Source organism: Sceloporus occidentalis, unplaced genomic scaffold (genome assembly GCF_023333645.1).
Source record: "Sceloporus occidentalis isolate IW3139 unplaced genomic scaffold, rSceOcc1.0.p SCAF_1, whole genome shotgun sequence".
Lineage (NCBI taxonomy): Eukaryota > Metazoa > Chordata > Lepidosauria > Squamata > Phrynosomatidae > Sceloporus > Sceloporus occidentalis.
This window is the reverse complement of record NW_028316981.1, coordinates 14,690,272-14,714,326: the sequence shown is the minus strand read 5'-3', so window position 1 is coordinate 14,714,326 and position 24,055 is coordinate 14,690,272. Positions and strand designations below refer to the sequence as shown.

General features: G+C 41.1%; 2 protein-coding genes across 17 annotated transcripts in view; one reads left to right on the top strand and one right to left on the bottom strand.

The window, feature by feature from the left end:
- Positions 1-5,959: 5,959 nt before the first annotated feature.
- Positions 5,960-24,055, bottom strand: part of LOC149320882 (E3 ubiquitin-protein ligase TRIM7-like) — a 21,820-nt gene continuing 3,724 nt past the window's right edge. For 2 of the 3 annotated variants that reach the window (XM_089505535.1, XM_089505542.1), the window contains 6 exons: positions 15,862-15,957; positions 12,899-13,129; positions 11,128-11,150; positions 9,573-9,691; positions 8,242-8,274; positions 5,960-8,103 (listed from right to left, as the gene is read on the bottom strand). In XM_089505535.1, coding sequence (XP_089361661.1) covers positions 7,589-8,103; positions 8,242-8,274; positions 9,573-9,691; positions 11,128-11,150; positions 12,899-13,129; positions 15,862-15,930 — 990 coding nt within the window. In that variant the 5' untranslated portion in view covers positions 15,931-15,957 and the 3' untranslated portion in view covers positions 5,960-7,588. Of the gene's footprint in view, positions 8,104-8,241; positions 8,275-9,572; positions 9,692-11,127; positions 11,151-12,898; positions 13,130-15,861; positions 15,958-16,923; positions 17,390-24,055 lie in introns of those variants that run through there. The other variant, XM_089505529.1, reaches the window with a different exon arrangement.
- LOC149320881 (E3 ubiquitin-protein ligase TRIM7-like) overlaps positions 19,525-24,055 on the top strand; it is a 23,334-nt gene continuing 18,803 nt past the window's right edge. The window contains exons 1-2 of one of the 14 annotated variants that reach the window (XM_089505770.1): positions 19,525-19,799; positions 22,831-22,868. The gene's annotated coding sequence lies outside the window, so the exon portion shown is untranslated. The other 13 variants (XM_089505734.1, XM_089505777.1, XM_089505755.1 and 10 more) reach the window with 13 other exon arrangements.

The window sequence follows — 24,055 nt, the reverse complement described above, 5'->3', positions numbered from 1 at the left end:
CTTGTACCTGCCTTAGCAGCAACTGCAGCAGCAACACATCCTTCAATAAGAAATAAGCTGGTAAACCTCAAAATTTTAAAACTCATAAACTAAGGAGGAACCAAAATGATCACAGTATTGCAATAGCCATTTCTATTTCCAAGTGAGACTTTTACTCAATATGGTACCCTAGGCTCTCATCAGTCAGTTTTCTCTATGGAGCCTCTCTGGAAATCTTTGGGAAAGCCTTTGCTACCAAAAGGTAAGTACCAGAATACTCTGAAGGCACCAGATCCTGTCTGATCTCGGAAGCAAAGCAGGAACAGGCCCAGTAAGTACTTGGATGGGAGACTACCAATGAATACCAGGTGCTGTAGGCTCTATTTCAGAGGAAGGAACTGGCAAAACCACCTCTGTGCATTCCCAAGAAATTAATGGGGTTGCCATCAGTCGAAAAGCAACTTGAAGGCATGCACACACAGTAAGGAGTTTGTTTTGCTTGCTTAAGACCTCAAAACTCAGAAAAAGAAAAGAACCTTCTCCCTATAATTAATACCACGCCAGCCCAAACCCACACTATCACTTCTGGTTTCAGAAGCTAAGTGAGGTCAGGATCGGTTAGAATTAGAATAACAGAATCATAGAATCAGAGAGTTGGAGGAACCCTTTTGCCATGCAGGAACTCACAATCAAGCACTCCTAACAGATGGCCATCCAACCTCTGTTTAAAAACCTCCAAAAAAAAGGAGATTCCATCACACTCAGGCAGCTCTGACCATCAGGAAGTTCCTCCTGAGATTTAGGTGAAATCTCTTTTTCTGAGGTTTGAATCCATTGCTCCTTGTCCTAGTGGAAAACAAGCCAGTTCCCTCTTAAATATGACACCAAATATTTAAACATGACTATCATATCCCCTGTTAATCTTCTTTTCATCAGGCTAAACATTCCCAGATCCCTAAGGTGCACCTCATAAGACATGGCTTAAAGACCTTTCACCATTTTGGGGACCCTCCTCTGGACACATTCCAGCTTGTCAACATCATTTTTGAATTGTGGTGCCCAGAACTGGACATAATATTCCAGGGTGAGGCTTGACCAAAGCAGAATAGAGTGGCACGGTTACTTAATAATAATAATAATAATAATAATAATAATAATAATAATTTTATTTGTATACCGCCCTTCCCACGATCAGGGCGGTGAACAACAGATCAAAATTACAGTACATTAATTACACATCAAAACAAATTATCAAAGCCAACATCACAAATACAAGTATTTAAAACCAGTATTAAAAACCTCATAAGCCAGCTACCCTTGCTGTCGGGGGGGGGGGGGGGGGTACTAGCTGGAACTTATATTGGGAATGCTAATTGGAACAGGAAGGTTTTCAACTCCTTCCTGAACTGGGCCAGGGAGGTGGCCGAGCGGAGCTCAATGGGCAGCGTGTTCCAGAGGGTCGGGGCGACAATGGAATATGATCTCCTTGTTGTGGAGACTAATCTAGCCCCAGGGACCCTCAGTAATTGCTGCCCAGATGTTCTGAGGGTGCGGGGCGGATTGTATGGGGAGAGGCGGTCCTCAAGGTATCCTGGGCCCAAGCCATGTAGGGCTTTATAGGTTATAATCAACACCTTGTATTGCGCCCGGAAGCGAATGGGCAGCCAATGCAGATCTTTAAGCACAGGTGTAATATGGCTGGCCCTGGAAGTACCAGTGACCAGTCTGGCTGCCATGTTCTGTACCATCTGTAGCTTCCGGGTGTGGTACAAGGGTTGCCCCATGTAGAGTGCGTTGCAGAAATCCAATCGAGAGGTTACCAGAGCATGTACTACCGTTTCAAGGTAGATCTAGACAATATACTCCTTTTGATGCAACCAAGAATCATGTTGGCTTTCTTGGCTGCTGCATCACACTGCTGACTCACATTCAGCTTGTGGTCTACTAAGATTCCTAGATCCTGTTCCCTTTCACTTGGAAGGGAAATAATCAGGGAATTCCTAGGATCTCTAGATAGGGCTAAAGAAAGAGTTACCTTAATCTGTGGTGAGCCCATGTTGCTAGTCGGAGTTTGACAATACTAGTCCAAGTGGACCAATGGGTTAACTCAGTATAAGAGAGCCCCCCCCCCCCCTCCACCGTTGTCCAGCATGCTAAAAACTTGAAGAAATGACCTGCTGGACCACTCACTTCTTGTCTTCATCTCTGTTTCTTACTTCCAGATGGTCTTGTCCAGTTGGGTTTCTCTGTTTCTCTCTCAGCTGTGGTGTTGTGACCTCCTTTTCACCATTTGCCTAAATAATGACAGAACCTGACAATGTGGCATGAAACACAGGATGATCAGCAAACAAACTTTGGGGTTTTCCTCCTATTACCCCCATTTCACAAGGTCACAGTAATTCAGGCATGAGCGGGTTCCACATTCCCTGTCATGTTCTTATTATGGTAAAAAACCAAAAGCAGCAATGACTTCCAAGTAGGGATGGGGCGAAAGCTCGTTGCTGTTTGTTAAAACACATGGGATTGTTTTGGTTTTCTCAATGTTCGGCTTCAATATTTATGTATCTCATTCTGCTGCAACCCAAGACGGGCGTCAAGTGGTTTGTGAGGTCTCTGCTTCAGAGAAAAAAGAAAGAGGACAGACTTTACAATGCATCTTTACTCAGAAGTAAGACCTGCTAAGTTTAATGGGGCTTATTCCCAGATAGCTGTGCAAAAGACTGTAGCCTTACAAGGCGTACTATGGCCTGATTCCCACTACTTTTTAAACCGGATAATGAATCTGTTTGAACTGGTTCCCACTTGGTTCCCACTTGAACCGAATCGCTAAGGGAGCCATGTGCTAGACCCATTTAACCCTCGTCTTTTTGACAATGATTTTTCCCCACGTCTTTTTGGATAAATTGATTCTGCACAAGTGAGAACCAGATCACAAGTGATTTAAATTTGCCCTTCAACTGGCTGGAGCAGGTCCATTTTGAATAGATTCATTTCTGAATGTGAACCTCAAGTGGATTATTTTACAGGGGGGGGAAATGTGATCGGGGCAAACGTAGTGTGGACCACACTCTGCTATTGAATCAATCCATCAATTCGGATCGCAAACCGATTTATTTGTAAGTGGGAATGAGGCCCAAGTAAGGGATATATATACACACACACATACAGTGGTCCCTCCGCATTCACTGGGAGTAAAGGCACAGGACTCCGATGACAGTGGAAAAAACGCAAATAAACCAACGCTACTTTTTTACTTGAGAGGTCACCTCTCTAGGAATCTCTAGGTCCTCCAGCAGAACTCTACCGTCAACATTTGCCATAATATATAACAACATTTTATAACATATCTATGTAATATAATATTTAATAAATATATTGTTTATATATATATATATATATATATATATATATATATATTATATGTAATTATATATACAGTGCGTCCTTGGTATACACGGGGGATCCGTTCCGGACACCCCCGCGTATACCAAAATCCGCGTATGCTCAAGTCCCGTTGTCCCCAATGGCGGCACACGTGCACGTGCGCCGCCATTGGGGACAACTTCCCTCCGGATTTGCCATGCGCGTATGCTCAAATCCACGCATGGCAAATCCGCGTATAAGGAGGACCGACTGTATTACAATCCCATGTTATAATAACGTTTTATAGCATATCTATATAATATAATAATATATAATAAATATATTATTTTAATATACATATAATATTATAATAATATGTAATTATATATGTATTATAATTACATCTAACGACTCGCCTTGATCCTCATACGGGAAAGGCGGGATACAAATAAATGTTTATTATTATTATTATTATTAATATAACATTTATAGCATCTCTATACTATAATAAAATAACAGATAATAAATATATTATTCTAATATTATATATATATTTATAATGCTATATTACAATTACATATTATTATAATATAATATATAACATATTTTATAACATATCTATATAATATAATAATGTATTATATATAAATATATATATATAAATTACATATTATTATCATTATATACATTTATATTATACAATATTATCTTATATAGATTTTATAAAATACATTATCATATATTAAAATATATAATAATATTATATAATTATATATTATTATATATTATATATATTAAAATAATTATTATGTTATTATATGTTATATTATTAAATATTATATATACATTAAAATACTATGTGATTATATATTGTAATTACATATTATTATAATATATATATATATTAAAGTAATATATTTATTATTTATTATTATAGATATGTTTTACAATAGGTTATTATATATTATTGTAATATATATAGAGAGAATAATATGTATATAATTACATATATATATATATATATATAATATCCCATTTGCAACCAGCTGCACAGCTCTGGATGCTCTTTACCTCCAGTATCTCTCTTCCTCCAGGAGCCCTGTTCCAGCCAGGCTGCCAATCAAAGTGCCACCAGCAGCAGCTAGCCCCGCAATACTCCGCCCCACCCATGTGGCCCCGCCCACCTCGCTTCTTTCCTAGTCACTGCCAACAAGCCATCAGGGAGCGAATGAAGAAGCAATGGGAGGGCGGGGCCACTGGACACCGCGCTGCAGCCAATCAGCAGCTGCAGCTCTTAGAACGTTTCCCCCCTCCCTCCCTCCACAAGGCAAGACTATAGAGGTAAGGCAAGAGTACTAGGAGCGAGCGTCCTTCGGTTTCCGGTTTCGTGTGACATCGCCCTGGTTTTGGATTTGCCACTTAGAGACATTGAATGTAAATAATGAAACCCATTAGGTGACTTTAGGCCAGTCACACTCTCTCAGCCTCAAGGGAAGGCAATGGCAAACCTCCTCTGAACTAATCTTCCCCAGAAAAGCCATGTCACATAGAATCATATTCTATCATGTCACAGAATCATGTGTGTGTATATATATATATATATATATATATATATATATGATTCTATGACTTATGATAGAATATGATTCCATGGTGACTTATGGCGTTTCTGGGGAAGATGATTATATAATAATATATAGGTCATAGAAAAGCAAAGAACAGCATGGCATAGTGGTTTGAGTGTTGGACTAGCCATAAGTCATAGAATCATATATATATATATATATATATATCTCATATGTATATAAATAAAAATGTAAATGTTTGTTTGTTCAAAATCTTAAATCTCCGAAAGTTCTTCACTGATTTCTTTGAAATTTCAACACAACGTTCCGTTCAAATACAGGCATGTTTTTAATATGCCTAATATGTTTTTATATAGAGATGTCACACCTGTGACAGGTAAAAATACTGGTTTTTGGAAAACATCGCCATCTGCTGGACGTAACAGCAACACGCCCCAACGGCTATGCCATTTCAGGTTAAGAGATTGAGCTCCTATGTCTGAAGACATTTGCTGCGCAAATAGTACAATTGAATTTGATGATGAAACGCCATGGTCTGACTTTGAAGAGAATGGGAACCGTTGTACTGAAGTTGAAAGCAATGACCTGGTTATCCAAGTGCCTCTGTCAAGAATGAGTCAGTTTTCCCAGATGAAGTGATAAAGAGGAAGATTGCCAGGGTGAAGAAAGGGGATGTGGTAACTAAGCAAAGAACATTATCATCATCATCATCATAATCATCAATATTGAGTGCCAGCACAGTTTGAGTGGTTGGATTACAACCCTGGAGACCAGGGTTCGATTTCTAGCCCGGCCATGAAACCCACTGGGTGACCTTGGGGAAGTCACACTCTCTCGGCCTTAATGTTTAATGCAGCAATCTTAAAATCTAATCAGTTGGGATTAAAAACCCCATGGAATTCAGTGTCATTTAGCAGGGACAGTTTTCAGAATATTATTATTAATAATAATAATAACTACTACTACTATTATTAACATTTATTTATAGAGCGTTGTAACGTTTGGACAGCACTTTACATAGTAAAGGGAGAATAAAATAAGGGGGAGAATAAAAACCTGCCAGTCAGCATACAATCTAAAACAACATTACATGATTAAAATATCTCTACAATAATACTAACTAGTATACAATAAAGACAAAGTAAGCAGCAGATTAACAACCAGTAATTTGGAATACTACTACTACTACTACCACCTACATTGGGAGAAAGGTGGGATAAAATAATAATAGTAATAACAACAATAATACCTGGAGTTCTTGGTCCAGTTCTAGGCACTGCAATTCCAAAAGGATATTGATGAACTGGAACATGTTCAGAGGAGAGTGACCAAGATGGCAAAGGGTCTGGATGATTATGGGCCAAAACACACTGCACAAATAATCCAATTTGAGACAGCTTTCACCCCATCTTAGGGCATCACCCGGTGTGGTCTGAACCCCTTGCACCCCCTGCATCCCCCTAGTGACAACACTGCTTGTGACCCCTTCCGAATTGATTTCTGTGATTATTATATCTTGCCTTACACCACGAGATCTCTGGACTGCGCCTAGAAAACTCAAATTTCAACTTGGCACCAGAATGAAAACATCCGTGCCAATCAGAACTTTACACAAAGGCTATCCCATAACTAAGGAGCCAGGGCAGAAAAGGCCCTTTCCCATGTCCTTACACCATGCTGGCACCCAACGGTGGGTTATAGAGGAGGACACCTCCAGCACACTTCCATCCCCATTCAAACTTCAGTTCCTACTCATATAGGAAGCTCCTTTAGATATCGATGGCCCTGTTGTTGAGCCTTGGCATTAGTTGATGCTAAACTGTGGTTGGGTTGTGTGCATTTTGCCTCCCTTGGGAGTAGGCCATCTGGGCAGGGGGATTTTGACCTGTTTTGGGGAAAAGCAGGATCTAGCCACCTTTTCCTGCCTGTCTGCTCTGACCCTCTGTTTTGCACTAGCAACAGTTTCTGAGTCCCAAGTAGAGTACATTGAATTAGTCTAATTGGGAGGTTAACAGTGCATGAACTTTTTGAGCTATTTGTAACTGTTAAAAGTGGTTTTTGTTTCTTTTAGGACAGAACTGCGGAGGTAGGAAGGAACTCCAGGAAAAGGGGATTTTAAAAACCCAACATTTTGTATTTTTTTTCTAAATAGGATTAGAATTAATCCTGTCTAAAATGTGCTGGAGAAGAGCACTAAGGATTCTGTGGATGAACAAAAAGACAAACAAATGGATCCTTGAACAACAGATCAAGCTTGAAATCTCCCTAGAAGCCAAGATGATGAAATTGAGGCTGCCGTATTTTGGCCACATCATGAGAAAGCAGCACTCATGGGTAAAAATAATAATGCTAGGAAAGGTGAAGGGAAAGTAGAAAGAGAGGAAGGTTGCATGTTAGATGGATGGACTCTATAAATGAGGTGATGAGCATGAATTTAAAGGACCTAAGCAGAGCAGTGGTAGATAGGGAATCTTGGGGAAGTCTCATTTATACGGTCGCCATGAGTTGAGATTGACTCGAGGAAGTTAACAATAAAACTGATTTTGGAAAAGCTGTCGAGAGTGCTCATTGCAAATATATTTTTTAAAATGTTTAAATCCATCCCCTCTGGGAAAACAATCCCATTATTTCGGTCGATGGAGCAGACTTGTACATTTCTTTTAGGAAACCCTGAGGTAGCCTTTTTGCCTCACCCAAAAGAAGGGGAGAAGAGTCTCTCCTGCGAATGAGGCTGTTGAGAAGGTGTAGACTGCGGCCGCTGTGTCCGCGTCATAAAAGGCCACCTCACCTGCAGCACTATTCAGAGACACTCGGATCCTCTTGGGCTCCTTGCCCAGGCGAAGAAGAGATTCAGGGGATGGATTAGGGGCCCTGTACTGCCCACCCCACTTCCCCATTTCCCAGATTCCTCCCTTAGGATTAAACTCAATTGAGCCTTTTCTCTTCACAGATTTCCGGGCAACCCCGACTGCCCATTCCTCTTCATTTCCTACAGCAACGTCCCAAAAATGTCTCCCTGCTGTGAATCCTTTGCAGCCTAACACGATATATTTCTCAGTAAATCTTTCCTCCTTCTTAGGCAGCTTTTGACATTTTTCTCCCAATTTCACACTCTTGTGGTCCGGAGAGAGGATGAGTTGTGGGTGTGCTGTGTCCTGGTCCAGTGTGACGTTTTCTGTTAAGGATGGAGAGATGAGAAGAAAGAGAAATCAAGGAAGACTCAGAGAAGAAATGAAGTGGAATCACATTCCCATTCTCACATCTTTCCCCTGTTGTCTCCTTCTGTGGATTTGCTTCTCTGTTGGATACTTACCTTTCTGCCACTGCTGTCCTGATATCAGAGCATCTAGGGAAATAAAGAGGTAGAAAGATTAAGCATTTTAGACCATTGTGTGAGAGCCAGTGTGTCTTAGTGGTTTGAACAGTGGACTATGACTCTGGAGACCAGGATTCGATTCCTGGCTTGGCAATGAAACCCACTGAGTGACCTTGGCTAAGTCACATGCTCTCAGCCTCAAGGGAAGGCAATGGCAAACCTCTGAACAAAGTCAGCCAATAAAATTCCATGATAGGTTTGCCTTAGGGTCGCCATAAGTCAGAAACGACTTGAAGGCACATCATCACAACAACAAAAAGTTTACAGTACATCTTGTAACATCAATACAGATATACCTCAGTGAACAAAATAGATGTGTTCCTCAGCATTACTTCCTTAACAGAAAATATGATACCAGAGACAGAAATACGAACACAGACAAAAAACAGGATCATAAATATTTCAAAGATATTTCATTGTCTTGCATCTACATTACAAGCTAATGGAGATATTACAATTAAATGTTTCTTACACATGTGTTTCATAAATAATGGTTGTTCTAAAAACTGGGATAGGTAACAATCCTATGTTTGCTTCACTGGGAGTAACTTGCAATGAACACTACTGAATAAGAATGCCTCAGGCTGATTCTACTTCCTTTGGATTTGATTCAATTTCTACTTCAGCTACTGTCACACTGTAGACATAATGCAGTTTGACACTGCTGTAACTGCCATGGCCCCAAGGGATGGAATCCTGGGATTTATAGTTTTGTGGTGCATCAGCACTCTGGCAGGGAAGACATTGTAAAACTACAATCTCAGGATTCCATAGGATGGCACCACAACACTTAAAGTGGTGTCAAACTGCATTAATACTGTAATGCAGATGCCTCCTAGCTCTCAAATTGCCATCAGAAACTCTCCTACTACAGTAGACAGAAAAGACACTCATTCTGTATTGGAAAGAACAGGATAAAGAGGTTTTCATGCACCTAATGACAAGCCATTCAGGCTGGTGAAGAATGAAACATATTTTGGCCAGCTCAAAAAGTACCTCTCCAAACTAGGCTGTTGAACAACCCATGCAAATGTGGTTCATTTAAGTGTAAACTAATACCCACTAATGATAGGAAATAGGAATCCTAATTTCACATACAAACTGGATTCAGGTAGCGTTTTTGTTTGTTTGTTTGCTGGCCAGTACTTCCGAGTGATTGAAAAATGCTCAACGGAATTGTATCCTGTGGGAAACCATGTGGTGGCCAAATAAAAGTCATGTCATCTTTGCTTTTGAACTAATACAGCATACAAGAAATTCTTTATTACCTCTGAACTGTTTCATGACACTAGCTAGAAAGGAACTTATTTCACGGGAGTCCCAAATTTCCCACTTCAGCTCTGGAGGGAAAGCCATTGGATACGCAAATGTCACCTTTTCCTTATTGCTGGGGGAGAAAAACAAGATTACTGTAAATGGGTACCCATCCAATTCAGAATTCCAGAGTGGAGCAAAATAGAGAGAATTAAGGTGCATCCACACAGTAGAAAAAGCACCATTCTATGGAATCCTATGTGTAGTTTTATAGGGTCTTTAACATTCTCTCCCAAAACTACACATTCCAGGATTCCTTAGAATGGAGCAATGGCACCCTGAGAGAAAAACTGCAGAAAAACTAGAGGCACATGTTCAATTCCCAGCTCAGCCATGAAACCCACCTTGGGCATGTCACATGCTCTCAGCCTCAGGGGAAGACAATGGCAAACCTCGTCTGAACAAATCTTGCCAAGAAAACCCCATCTTAGGGTTGGCGTACATTGGAAGCAACTTGAAGGCACATAAACACCAACAACAACCAAGTCAGGAAGGGGCATGCCTTGGTGAGGATGTTCTTCCTCATTGTTACAATAGCTAATATTCCAAAGCCAGGCAGTGGATGACCAAAATAAGAGCCCCCGCTAACCCCTCTGCCATAGTCCCTCCCCTCCAGTGAGATGTGATTCTGATCCAAAGGCCGTTCCCACTTGTTGAGCATGCTTGTGATTCAGTTCTTCTCAAGGGAACATCTTGAAAAGTAGTGTCAAATAAGAGCGGGTTTTCTGCATTTACCCCACTTTTAAGGAACTCTATTGGATCAGAATCGGATCGAAACCGACATCAAATGGGTACAACAGACATTTAACTCGATCTGCAATTCGAAGTAAATTGTAGTGGGAATGAGCCCTATGATTCTTCTTTAACCCATTTTCTTGAGCAAATTACTCATCATCTGTGACTGTGTCTAAGCTCCCCACAGGAGTTGTTTGTTGGTGACATTCACTGCAGTTTGTTTAGTTTCAAATGTGCCTACCATCATCCTAAAAAAGTTATAACACCAGACAATCATAGACATATAGTACAGAGCTGGAAGTGGCATCAAGGCTCATTTAGTGCAATGCAGGAATTGGCCAATGTGGGAATCCTAAACTTTAGCATCCCTGACATGTGCCCATCAGATCTCTGATTTAAAACCTACAGTAAAGGAGAATCTATCTCTATCACCTTCCAAGGTGGTCTTAAATAGCTCTTACAATCAGAATGTTCTTTCTAAAGTTTAGCTGGAATCTCCTCTCTTGAAATTGTTACCCATTAGTTTCCTTTGAAGCAGCAGATAACAAATTCACTCCCGCTCCTATGTGACAGTTCTTCAGATAGTTGAAGATGGCTAGTATCACATCACCTCTCAGTCTTTTCTTCTCTAGGCTAACTGTATCAAATTCTCTAATCCATTCCTCATAAGGTTTAATTTCTAGATCTTGATCACTCTCCTCTGGACATGTATGCAATATACAGACCCTTTTCACCATTATGTAGCAGTAATGAAAGCAGTTGGGATCCAGTTACCTCAGAAAAATGCTTCTATCATCCTGGAGGAAAACAGAAAGAAAGAAAGAAGATGGAAGTAAGAGCTGTCATATGCCATTCACACTCTGGCCCAACCTAATAATAATAAATAATAATAAAATCTTATTTTTATCCCGGCTCTCCGGTTGGATTGAGGTGGTTTACAACAAAAGTGAAATACAATACAGAATACAATAAAAATACAGAATAAAACCAATTATCCCTTCCTCCAACACAACACTTAAAAGCCCCAATTAACAATAACAATGATGCTTCTACACAAGCCCTCTCCATTCAAGGACTGATGAGAATGGATATAAGATTATACAAGGAGGCCTAAGGAGGCCTTTGTCTGCATTGTGAAATGTCACAAGAGAAAGGAGCTGTGGTGCATGTTATAGGAGGGGGATCTGGAAAATGGAAATGACGCTGGGGGCAAGGTAGGGCTACATATTTCCTTCTCAGTCCAATAAAATTTGTGTTCTCCTTTATGGCAAGAAAGTGCTTTTGGAAACCAGTGTAACCCTTGAAAATGTGTGGGATGCCATCTGTGAACACACGAAGGATGCTGTCAGTAATACTGCATCCACTAGCCCCAAAGTAATAAATGAGAGAACTCCAGCCAAATGAAACAAGAAGTCCATATAATTCAGCTTCCTGTTCCCAACATTGATCAAAAAGAGACTTACCGTATTACAAAAGTAAGCAGAGATGAAGTGGCAAAAAAATGTCTTTCTGTTTGCTTCTCCACATGGCTTCTATAGCACTTACGTGGTGTCATAAAGCCATAGGAGCTGATTGTAAAAGCATCCCTTTAGCCAAATGGATTTTTCCAGTGTGACAAATGGAACACTTTTCAACCAACTCCCCATGGAAGTGCTACAAGGTCAGGCAGAGAAGCGAGCAGAAGAACACTTCTATGCTACTTTCTCTCTGCTTACTTAAAAATTACAATATATACAATCCCCCCCTTTAAAGGATTAAACAATTCTACCCATTAAAAATTACAACAATAACATCTAAAAATAATAGTATCATAATAGAATAATGGTGGGCAGAATGTTCACATATATATATCTGTGGGGGGATCTTTACGTGGCTGAGTGATGCAATAAGATTCCTCAAAAGCCCATAAGCACCACACAAAGAGCAGATTAGAGGGATTCAGCCAAAACACATTAGTGTGGCAGCTGTCCGGGGCCAAAGGCCAGTTTCCCACCGACATGGCCCCCTGCACACACAGGCCCCCCAGCATGCCAAAATACCTCTGAGCTTATTCTTCAGAATCTCTCTTTGAATGGAAACTGGAAGGGATGTAGCATCACTTTCTCTTGCCATTTTGAGAAGAACTTTGATGGTGATGGGGGATTCTAGGAGAGGTATCTTCACACATTTGAAGTGCTTTCCGCATGGTTTGGGGGTAAAAATTGTCTCCAAATTGCACCCACCCATCCCTCATCCGATTAGGGGACTGGAGGCTTTGGGGGACTGGAAGAGGGATTCAAAGGCCAGAAAAGAGGGGCCAGAGGCCACATATTTCCCCACCCCTGCACAAGCAGAAGGGCAAAAATGGCGAGTGTTTCCATCCATGTTAGACAGAAGGTAAATTCACTGCTCCTTTTCCTCTTGGATGCTCCTGTGTATTCTAAAGCTGGTTCTTGGTACATCAAAACTGAGTCCCTTCACTCTTTTTGTAAATAAGAGAGGCACACAAAAATTCTGACATTGGGTTTCCTTTAGAGAGCACCCTGTCTGTTTCTGATCATCTTACCTGAAGGAGTTGCATATGTGGTTGTTGACATTTCTCTTCCATCTCCTGGACAAGACTCTCAACAAAGGAGAGTTCCTTTGAAATTCTGATCCAGCCCTTATCCCTTGCTTTTGAGATTTCCTTCACCGCCAATTCCATCTTAGCCAGCAGAAGCATCTCTTGTTCTTCCAGAAACTGGTGCAGTTGTCTGAAATTTGCTACTGTCTTCTCAATCTCTGCGTTCATTTGCTTCTGCAATAAATAGATGGGTATAAAATCAAAACATTGTTTAGAAACCTCAGCTGGCTCAAAGAACTATGCCCAGATTGCTAACTAAGGCTGGCTACAGGGAGCACGCATATCCCTTGTTGCAACCACTCCACCAGGCATGATAACAGCTCTGGGCATAATTCAAAGTGCTGATAATGACTTACAAAGCCCTATGCAGCTCAAGTACAGTGTATTTGAAGGACTATGATGGTATCTTCACAGGCTAGGATATTCCTGGATCCATGTCAATTTGGCTTCAGACCTGTCTATGGGTTGGAGACAGCTTTAGTCACCTTAGTGGACAATCAATATCTGGAATTAACCAGGAGAAGTGTGTTTGTTGGTTCTGATGGACCTATCAGTGGCTTTTGATGCCATCAACCATGTTACCTTCCTGGGTGACCCTGCTTGGAGGTAGTGTTTTACAGTGGCTCCATTCCTAGTTGACTAGTTAGCCACTGGCCAGTGGGGTCCCTCAGGGTTCAGTTTTGTCCCATATGCTTTTTACTGTCTCCTTGAAACCACTGGGAGAGGTTGCCCAGAACTTGGGGGCCAGGTGTCACATGTTCTCAGCCTCAAGGGAAGGCTTTGGTCAGGCCTCATCTAGAATATTGTGTCCAGTTCTGGGCACCACAATTCAAGAAGGATGTTGAGAAGCTGGAGCATGTCCAGAAAAAGGCAACGAAAATGGTGAATGGTCTGGAAGCCATGACCTATGAGGATCTGGGATTGTTTAGCGTGATGAAAAGAAAGATTAAGAGAGGACATTATAGTCATGTTTAAATATTTGAAGGGATGTCATATGAATTGATTGATTGATTGAGATTTTATTTCTATACCGCCGTTCCCACGATCACGGCGGTTTACAGACAATACAAATGCGATACAATACAGATTAAAAACAAACTTCACAATAAAAAGCACCCCAATCAAAACCAGCACCCCAGAGGGAACAGGCTTGTTTTTCAGAGTTCCAGAGACTAGGGCCCGTTACAAACGGGCCTAAAAGTGTGCGCTCCGCGCATGCTAGGGGTAGAAAGGGGTGTCCTTTCCGGATGTCCCCAACGCTAGCATGCGCGGAGCGCACACTGCCATTACGACGTCACGACTGCGGCACCTCTATACGGGGTGGCGCGGATGTGACATCGTCACGCCGCCCCAAGGCACATAGTGCACCCCTTCCCCGGCCGCAAAAGGAGCTCCGAAACGGAACTCCTTTTGCCATTTGCGTCACTGGGTGCAGACGACTGCGGCCAGCGACGCAGAGGAGAAAGGAACCAAGCGGCCCCTTTCTCCTCCTCCCCGCCGCTGCGGGATGTCCTTGGGGCTTGAAGCCCCAAGGACACCCCTTTCCAGGCTGTGGGGAAGGGGCCTTTTGCTGCTTCCCCGCAGCCTGGAAAGCAGTGGATTGGGGCCTCAGTGGCTGCCGCTCTGGCCACTGAGGCCCCAATCCGGTGGGGAAAGGGGCGGGTGCAGGCCGCCACTTTTCGGCGGTCTGTAACCCGCCTAGGACAAGGATCAATGGATTCAAATTACAGGAAAAGAGATTCTACCTAAGTCTCAGGAGGAACATTCTGACAGTAAGAGCTTTTAGACAGTGGAAGACGTTGTCCTGGAGAGTGGTGGTCTCCTTCTTTGGAGGTTTTTAAACAGAGGCTTGATAGCCATCTGTTGGAGGTGCTTTGCTTAGTGTTCCTGCATGGCAAGGGGTTGGACTGGATGGCCTTGAGGTCTCTTCCAACTCTGTAATTCTATAATTCTATAACCCCATTATGCCATGAAGGAAGACACAATCAATGCACCCCTGACAGATGGCCATCCAGCCTCTATTTAGAAACCTCTACAGAAGTAGACTCCACCACACTCCAAGGGAGCCTATTCCACTGTTAAACAGCTCTTGCTGTCAGGAAGTTATTCCCAATGTTGACATGGAATCTCTTTTCCTGTCTTTTGAATCCAATGTTTTGTAGTCTCTGGAGCAGCAGAAAATAAGCTTGCTCCATCCTCAATATGACACCTGTTCAAATATTTAAACAGGGCTATCATATCACCCCTTAATCTTTTCTTCTCCCAGCTCTCCAAGTCTCTCCTCGTTGGTCATGGTTTCCAGACCCTTCACCATTTTAGTAGCCCTTCTTTGGACACGCTCCAGTTTCTCAATGTCCTTTTTGAATTGTGGTGCCCAGAATTTGATACAATATTCCAGGTGGGGCCTGACCAAAGCAGAATAGAGTGGCACTATTATTTCCCTTGATCTAGACACTATACTTCTATTGATCACAGGAAATAATAGTACCAACTCATTTCCACACCCCCACACACTATAAAAAACATTCTGCACAACCAATAAATCCCAGATGTCTGTTTAATAAAAAGAGAAAGAGAACCAAGTGGAAAGAGAACTAAGATGGGATTAGCCTGGCCTGATCAGCCTAGGAGCAGCCACCAAGAAAGTCATCCCACATATTGGTTCAAGTGCTTTCTCAAAATCATAGAATCCTAGTGTTGGAATGGCCACATCTGGTCAATCCCCTGCCATGCAAGAATACACAACTTTAGCACTCCTGAAAGATGCCCGTACAACATTTAAAGATCTCCAAAGAAGGAGAGCCTGCCCTTGAATATTTCTTATTAATATTCTCAGTAATATTTACAGTTACACCTTCTTAGTAATATATTTACACTTCTACCTTCTCAGTAATATTTACACTTACAAGTAAGTCTTGGCATTCCTTTTCTGTTTCAGCTTTATATGCCAGCATTTTCTCTCTCTCCTTTTTCATAAATTCCAGGTTAATGCAGATCTGATTCTAAAGAGAAAACAAATGTTCACATTTGATAAGTGACTTATCAAAACGGACATGGAAAATATTTGAGACATGTATAGCAACTACATTATGTGTTATTTATTTGAATAAAGACAATAGAAGTGTAAAGTTAACAGAAAGTTAGGAAAATAGATGGAACAGCTACATTTTTGAACAAGAACAAGAAGAATTCAGGCAATAGGAAGGTCTGTTTTATGTTATATGTGTTTTAGAATAGGAAATTGTTAACTGGTAATTTGTTGATATTATGTTTGTTTGTCTTTTTTTGTTCCGTTTCGTGGTTCTGATGTTTGTTGATATGATGTACTCCATAAAAATATATTAAAAAAAAAAAAAAAAGAAAACAAATGTTCACATTTGGCTGAAGGAAAGAAAGGGAGAGAGTGTCAAGATGCACATTTAGTTAATGAATAACTGAATGCTTTCCTGCCAGAAATTGATTTGACTTAAAGATGGGATTGTATAAATGTTGGGTTAGTTCTGTAAGGGTTAATGTGTTGTAATAAAGCTGAAAAGAACTGTGAGAAAGGAGGCTTCCCACTCAAGCCTGGTATGTGTGGGCTGATGCCATCTTGGCTATAGCCAGCGGCTTGAGAAAGGGGGGTGGTTGGGGATGAACTGTTTGAAAATATAATACAGAGATTTAGGATAACAGGTTTTATAGGTGATATTTATAGTTTTATATATGTTTAGTTATTGATATATACTGGTCAAACATATGTGATGATATTGTTAAACACATGCCGCACAAAACTACTCATCCCAGGATTCTGTAGGATGTAGCCATGGCTGCATCATTTGTGCAGTGCAGATGCACCCAAAGTGATTTACGATGGCATGAACTGGACCTCCGCCATCGTAACCCTCTCTTAACAGAACGCCAACCAGCATTTAAAGAAGAATCCAAAACTATACCAACTTCTTTCAAGAAGTCCAGTGATTTCCTACCTTGCACTGCTGGGCAGCCTCCTCCACTGGAACAACCTCATGATTTCTATGCCCCAGAGATCTGTCACAAACCACACAGATGGCAGTTCGGTCAGTCTTGCAAAAAAGTTTCAAAGGCTCCTTGTGCTTCTCGCAGATTTCCCCCTTGACTTCTTTGGCCGGTGCCCCCTTTCCCCCTAGATGCCTGAGCTTCTTGGTTATTTCCACAAAGTTTGCCAGCTGCCAATTTGGCACAAGGTTCTTGGGCTGGAAAGACTTTCTGCACTGAGGGCAGCAGACCTCCTGGTCCAATTGCTGCCAGCACTGAGTGAGGCAGCCTTGGCAGAAATTGTGCCCACATTCAATGGTCACTGGATCTGTGAAATAATCCAGGCAGAGAGAACAAGTGGCTTCCTCACAGAGCTCCTGAATGGCATCCCTAGGAGTAGCTGCCATGCTTGCTGCTTCACAAGAAGGAGGCCCACAGCTAGTTTCATTTCCTTTGCTTTCAGAGACTGGGAGTGCCTATTATTTTAGCAAATGGTTCACACAGGAAACAGCCAAAAGATGGCCCAGATTGGGCTCTGGAGTGGACTGCCCTTTTTCAAAAAAGGGCATGAGTGTAAGAACAACAACAAAAATGAAACAATAGCCTGAGCCACATTTGTTGTTGTGGCGTGCCTTCAAGTCATTTGCAATTTATGATGAGCCTAAGTCAGGCCTGCACAATTTGGCACTAGGAAGGGGCCAAAATTAAAACAGGTTAACTTCTTCGGGCCACAGATAGGTTTTAATTAATATTACTTAATTATATTATATTAATTCCATCCTCAGAGGAGGAGCATTGCAAGTGTTCACTCATCCTCATCCTCCATCTGGCCTTCTCCTCAGGCAAAAGCCAAGCAGCGGAGGAGCCTTGGGGCAAGTATTTGCCCGTCCTCCTCCTCCTCTGCAGTTTGGCCCACTCCTCAGGAGAAAGCCAAATGGTGGAGGAGCTTTACTGAGCAAACATTTGCCCATCCACCTCCTATGCTGTCTGGCCTTCTACTCAGGGGAAGGCTGATTGGCGGAAGACCCTTGAAGTTGTTCCAAATCCTTGGGGACCACCCAAAATCCTTTGGTGGGCTGCATGCAGCCTCCAGGCCGTATGTTGTGCAGGTCTGCCCTAAGTTAAACCTATCATGGGGTATTCTTGGAAAGATTTGTTCAGATGGGCTTGCCTTTGCCTTCTTCTGAGGCTGAGAGAGTGTGAGTTGCTTAAGTTCAGCCAGTGGGTTTCCACCAACTTCCGTCAACTGGCTTCTGAAGGTGAACTTCCACCAGTTTACAGTGGTACCCCGGGATACGAATTCACCGCGTTACGAAATTTCCGGGGTACGAAAAAGTTCCATTGGAAAAAACTGTTCCGGGTTACGAAGGATTTTTCGGGTTACGAAATTTATTTCGGCGCGAAATTCAAATCGGAAGCCGCGGCTAGCGGTTTCCAGCGCCTTTTCGGGTTGCGAAATGTATCGGGTTACGAACGGCGCCGCGGAACGAATTAAATTCGTAACCCGAGGTACCACTGTATATCCACAAACCTCTACCGCTTTCTGCATTAAGACATCTGCCAATTTCCGAATGCAGACACTACATAAAAACAGCCTAATTCAAAACAACAATAATCATAAAACATTAAACATTAAAACAGCACTCAAATAAATCTAGCCACCAAACACCTGCCTAAAATTGTCTTCAGCTGCCAGTGGAAGGAGAGCAAAGAGGGGGTCAACGTGACCTCGCATGGCAGGGGCTTCCACAGTCTGGGAGCAGCCACGGAGAAGGCTCTCTTAGGATTTGGTCCTGGGCCCAGTGCTATTCAACATCTTTATCAATAACTTGGATGAAGGAATAGAGGGCATGCTAATCAAATTTGCAGATGACACCAAATTAGGAAGAGTAGCTAATACCCCAGAGGACAGGATCAGAATTCAAAATGAGTTTAATAGATTAGAAAGCTGGGCCAACACTAACAAAATGAATGTCAGCACAGAGGAATGTAAGGTACTGCACCTAGGGCGGAAAAATGAAATGCACAGATATATGATGGGGAACACCTGGCTTAAGGAGACTACATGTGAAAGGGATCTAGGAGCCCTAGTAGACCACAAGTTGAACATGAGTCAACAGCTTGATGCAGCAGCTAAAAAGGCCAATGCAATTTTAGGCTGCATCAACAGAAGTATAGTGTCTAGATCAAGGGAAGTAATAGTGCCAACTCAGTTCTGCTTTGGTCAAGCCTCACCTGGAAGATTGTGAAGGGTCTGGAAGCCATGCCCTATGGTGAATGACTTAGGGAGCAGGGTATGTTTAGCCTAGAGATGAGAAGGTTAAGAAGAGGTGATATGATAGCCCTATTTAAATACTTGAAGGGATGTCATATTGAGGAGGAAGCAAGCTTGCTTTCTGCTGCTCCAGAGAATAGGACCTGGAACAATGGATGCAAGCTCCAGGAAAGAGATTCCACCTCAACATTAGGAGGAACTTCCTGACAGTAAGGGCTGTTTGACAGTGGAACAAACTCCCTCAGAGTGTGGTGGAGTTTCCTTCCTTGGAGGTCTTTAAACAGAGGCTGGATCGCCATTTGTCAGGGAAGCTTTGTGAGTTCCTGCCTAGCAAGAGGTTGGACTGGATGGCCTCTGTGTCTCTTCTAACTCTAGGATTCTACAAGTCTATGATTCAATTGCTTCAAATTGAGTTTAAGATGCAAAAGTAGCTTGCACTCACTGAATGTAGTAGAAAGGGGAGGAGAGAGGGGCAGAGTCATGCCCTTCCCAGCAGGGTCAGGAAAAAGCAAAGCCTCTCCTAACACTCCAACAGAACCTCCTGTGTGATGTGACTCCAGATGACTTCTTAAGGTACACAAGAAGAATGAACACACTCATAAAAAGAAGAGAAAAAGAAAATTCCTGGCAGTTAAAAGGGGGGTTGTATGAGGATATCCCCTTTAAAATATAGCACTCCCAAATCTGCCCACACGTCCCAGGTTTTGTCTATTAAATCTCAAGAGGGTATGTCAACTCCCTTATGAAATTGGAAGGTTAACCAAAGATTAATCCAGGGTCATCCAAGGTATTTCATGTAATTTCGCAAAAGATTTTCCAACCATATTGCACACAAACGGAACACAATTCAAAAGCAAAATTAAGAGTAATTAAGATTAATGTGTGAAGAGTCATAAATTATACCAGATTATAACCAATAACTCCAGATCTCCATATCATTTAGTTCCATGTATTATTTACCGCTTATAATAATTATATTAACCTTGCATTTACATACCCATGTTGATGGCTGTATCCTGGTGTGTAGAGTTGTGAGGTGTGATTAAGCTCTGTTAGTGGTGTTACTGGTATTGTTGTTGTTGTTGTTGTGTGCCTTCAGGTTGTTTCTTATTTATGGTGACCCTAAGGGAAGCCTGTCACAGGGTTTTCTTGGCAAGATGTATTCAGAAGTGGTTTTGCTAGTACCTCCCTTTGAGGCTGAGAGAGTGTGACATGCCTAAGGTTCTTCAGTGGGTTTCTCTGGCCAAGCAGAGATTTAAACCCTGGTCTCCAGGGTCATACTCCAGTGCACAAACCACTACACCACACTGGCTCTTTCTTGAGGCTTTCTTGCTTTTTGTGGTGTGGATTCAAGTCATTTCCCACTTATGGTGACACTAAGGCAAACCTATCCTGGGGTTTTGTTGGCAAGATTGGTTCAGAGAAGGTTTGCCATTGCCTTCCCTTGAGGCTGAGAGAGTGTGACGTGCCCAAGCTCACCCATTGACTTTCATGGCGGAGCGTGGAATCGAACCAGGTCTCCAGATTCGTAGTCCAACACTCAGACCACTACCACACACTGACTCCTATTCCCATGTACTACCTATGGTGTTTATCATACTGGAGCTAATTTCAGCATTAAAGAGAGATTAAAATGCAATTAAAACATCCTGCAAATAAAGCGGAAATGGTGAGTAATTGTGTGAATGATTATCACACGCAATTGCACAAATAAAGTGATATCGGAAATGCATTGTCGCTGAAATCCCCAAAGTAAAAAGATGTGCGTTAATCCTTCTTTGTGACTAATGGCGGGTTTTGTGCGATGTTGTATGAAATCGTTTAGCGTAATTACACGATTTTTCTGGGACATTCATGAGATAAACTCCCCATCTCATTTGCCGACTTTTTTGTGGTTCTTGTGTGTCTTCAAGTCCTTTCTGACTTATGGCGACGCTAAGGCAACCTTATCATGGAGTTTTCTTGGCAAGTTTCATCAAAGAGGGGGTTGCCATTACCATCCTCTGAGGTTGAGAGTGTGTGACATGCCCAGGGTCACTTACTTGGCCGCAAATTGTACATACCCTGGAATGCATCACCTAATATGTTGGCAGTCCTTCCCCACAACACTTAGGTCTGAGATGGAAATAACTTTTTAAAGCAGCATTTAAATCTGGACTATTTTTTTTTAAAGTAAGGTCCAAAACCCACTGCAGGAATAATCCAGTTTGAAACCTCTTTACCTGCCCTGGCTCAGTGCTATGGAAAATGGGAATTGTAGCTTGTTGTGGCATCACCATAGCTCTCTCTCTGACAGAGAAGGTTCAGTGGCCCGGTCCAGAAAGGCCAAATGCGCTGTGCTGGCGGCAACCACACGGTCCCTAACTCCAGTACAGCGCAGCGCCATCACAATGGCGGCGCGCCGTTTTTACGGGCACCGCCATTGTGACATGATGGACACATAGTATCCGCACATCGTGCCGCCATTGTAACGTCACAAGTGCACCATCGGCGCACTCAGGCGTCACAAGCACAGCGCTTTTCGGGGGTTCTTTTTTCTCTGCAGGGAAGCCGTGTGGTTTGGCGGCTGTGGCTTTCCTGTGGGGGGAAAAATGGCCTACTTGGGAGGTCTATACCAGGCCAGTGTCTCACAAAACTACAGTTCCTAGGACTCCTCAGCAGTTACAATGGTTTCAAACTGGATTTGGCAATAGGGAGGGAAATGGTGATGAGGGTGAGATTAGACAATACTTTTAAAAAGAGATTGCAGTAAGCGGTCCCAGGGTTTAAGAAGATCCATGTTTCCAGTCCTCATTGTGGCTTAAAATAAAGGTTTTAAGAGATGTTTGAAAGGGGGGAAGGTAAGCCCTCAGTGTCCATATTTCAGGCTGCAAGTTGTTTTCCGCTAGGAATCCATCAGTTTCAAGTCCTCATATTGGGAAGCTGTTTCAAGTTTCCAGTCCTCATTGTGGCTTTAAATCAAGGTTTGTGATCTTTAAAAGGGGGGCAGGGAGAAGAGTAAACCTGTTCAGAATAAAAGCTTGCTTTCCCCAGGATTTAATGCGATTTAAATTTCTAGTTTTCATTCTATTTGAAAACCAAATACCAGATAAAATAAAATATCCGATAAAAATTAAAGGGGAATAAGAAAAAAAAAATAGAAAATTAAAAATCAAAATTGAAATTAAAAGGAAAACACACACTCACAAACACACACACACACATATGTTGGTACATGCTGCTGGAAAACCTGAGTACAATAAGAAGGTAATGGTGAGAGATTGGTAATGAGTAAGGAAGAAAAAGGATAGGTAGAATTTCAACAAAGTTTTTTAAATATTATTTTAATGATAATCATGAAGGAAGAAAGAAATATTTAGTTTAAAAAAGGAGGGTTTAAGGGGACATAAATAGCCAAATTGCAAAGAAAAATATATTCCAGATAAGAGGAAAATGGTAGTAAACAGTTGAGAAGACTATATAGAATAAATTGTTATATGTACTATGTTTTAAAGAATTTTAAACTTTAAATTTTAATAATGTAATGTTATTTTAATTGTTTTAATTGTTGTTTAAACTTGTATTTTGCATGTTTTATAGTGTTTTTTAACTTGGACCGTTTTAGATTTGTTAGCCGCCTCGAGTCCCTGTACTGGGAGGAAGGTGGGATATTAACAACAACAATAATAATAATTATTATTATTATTATTTTGAAATATGATTGTAATATAATTGTTATGTAAGGTTTATGAAAGGTTTTATGAAAGCTTGTCCATTTGTGTTATAATAGAATATTAAAATTAAAACAAAAATTGTAGTTTTCATGGTTTGGAAGGAACACATGTGTTTGTCTTTAATATGATTTAATAAGTTTTAGGTTTCTACTCCTCATGGATCCCAATATAGTAGATGGTTGATTTTAATAGGACTTAATCAGATTGAAGAAGAACCATTGGTGCCAGGTTAATTAATTGCATCAGAAGTTGGATGTCAGTTTCATGGAAGTACTCTATTCTTTCTTAGCTTTATTAGAAGAAGTTGGGTGAAAAAAGACCTGGAAGTTGTTTTAAGTTTCCAGTCCTTATTGTGGCTTCAAATAAAGGTTTGAGAGATTTTTGGAAGGCGGGGGGAGAAGAGTAAATTTCCTAATCATCATGATTCAGAATAAAAGCTTGCTTTCCCCAGGATTTAATGCATTTTCAGTTTCTAGTTTTCAATTTATTTGAAACTAGAATATCAGATAAAATAAAATATCAGATAAGAATGAAAGGGGACTAAGAAAGATATATATATATATATGAATTAAAAATCAAAATTGACATTAAAAGGAAAAAACAAAGATATATTTATGTAGGTAGTTATATACTGCTGGAAAAATGAGTATATAATAAGAAGGTAATAGTGAGATTGGTAATGAGTAAAGAAGAAAAAAGGATAGAATTTCAACAAAGTTATTTTTTATTCTAGTGATCATTATGAAGGAAGAAAGAAATAATTAGATTTTTAAAAAGAGGGGGGAGGGAGATAAGAAGAAATAGCCAAATATGATGAAGCTGGGTGAAAAGAAAAATACCATTCTACATAAGAAGAAAATAATACTAAACAGTTGAGAAAGATAGATAGAACAAGTTGTATGTGTTATGGTTAAAGAGTTTTAAACTTTTAAATTTGAATAATGTAATTTTTTTTAATAGTGTGAATTGTTTAATTCTTTTTTAAATTTGTATTTTGCATGTTTTATAGTGTTTTAGAATTATATTGTTTTAGATTTGTTAGCCGCCTTGAGTCCCTGTATTAAGAGAAAGGTGGAATATAAACACACATAATAATAATTAATAATGATAATAATG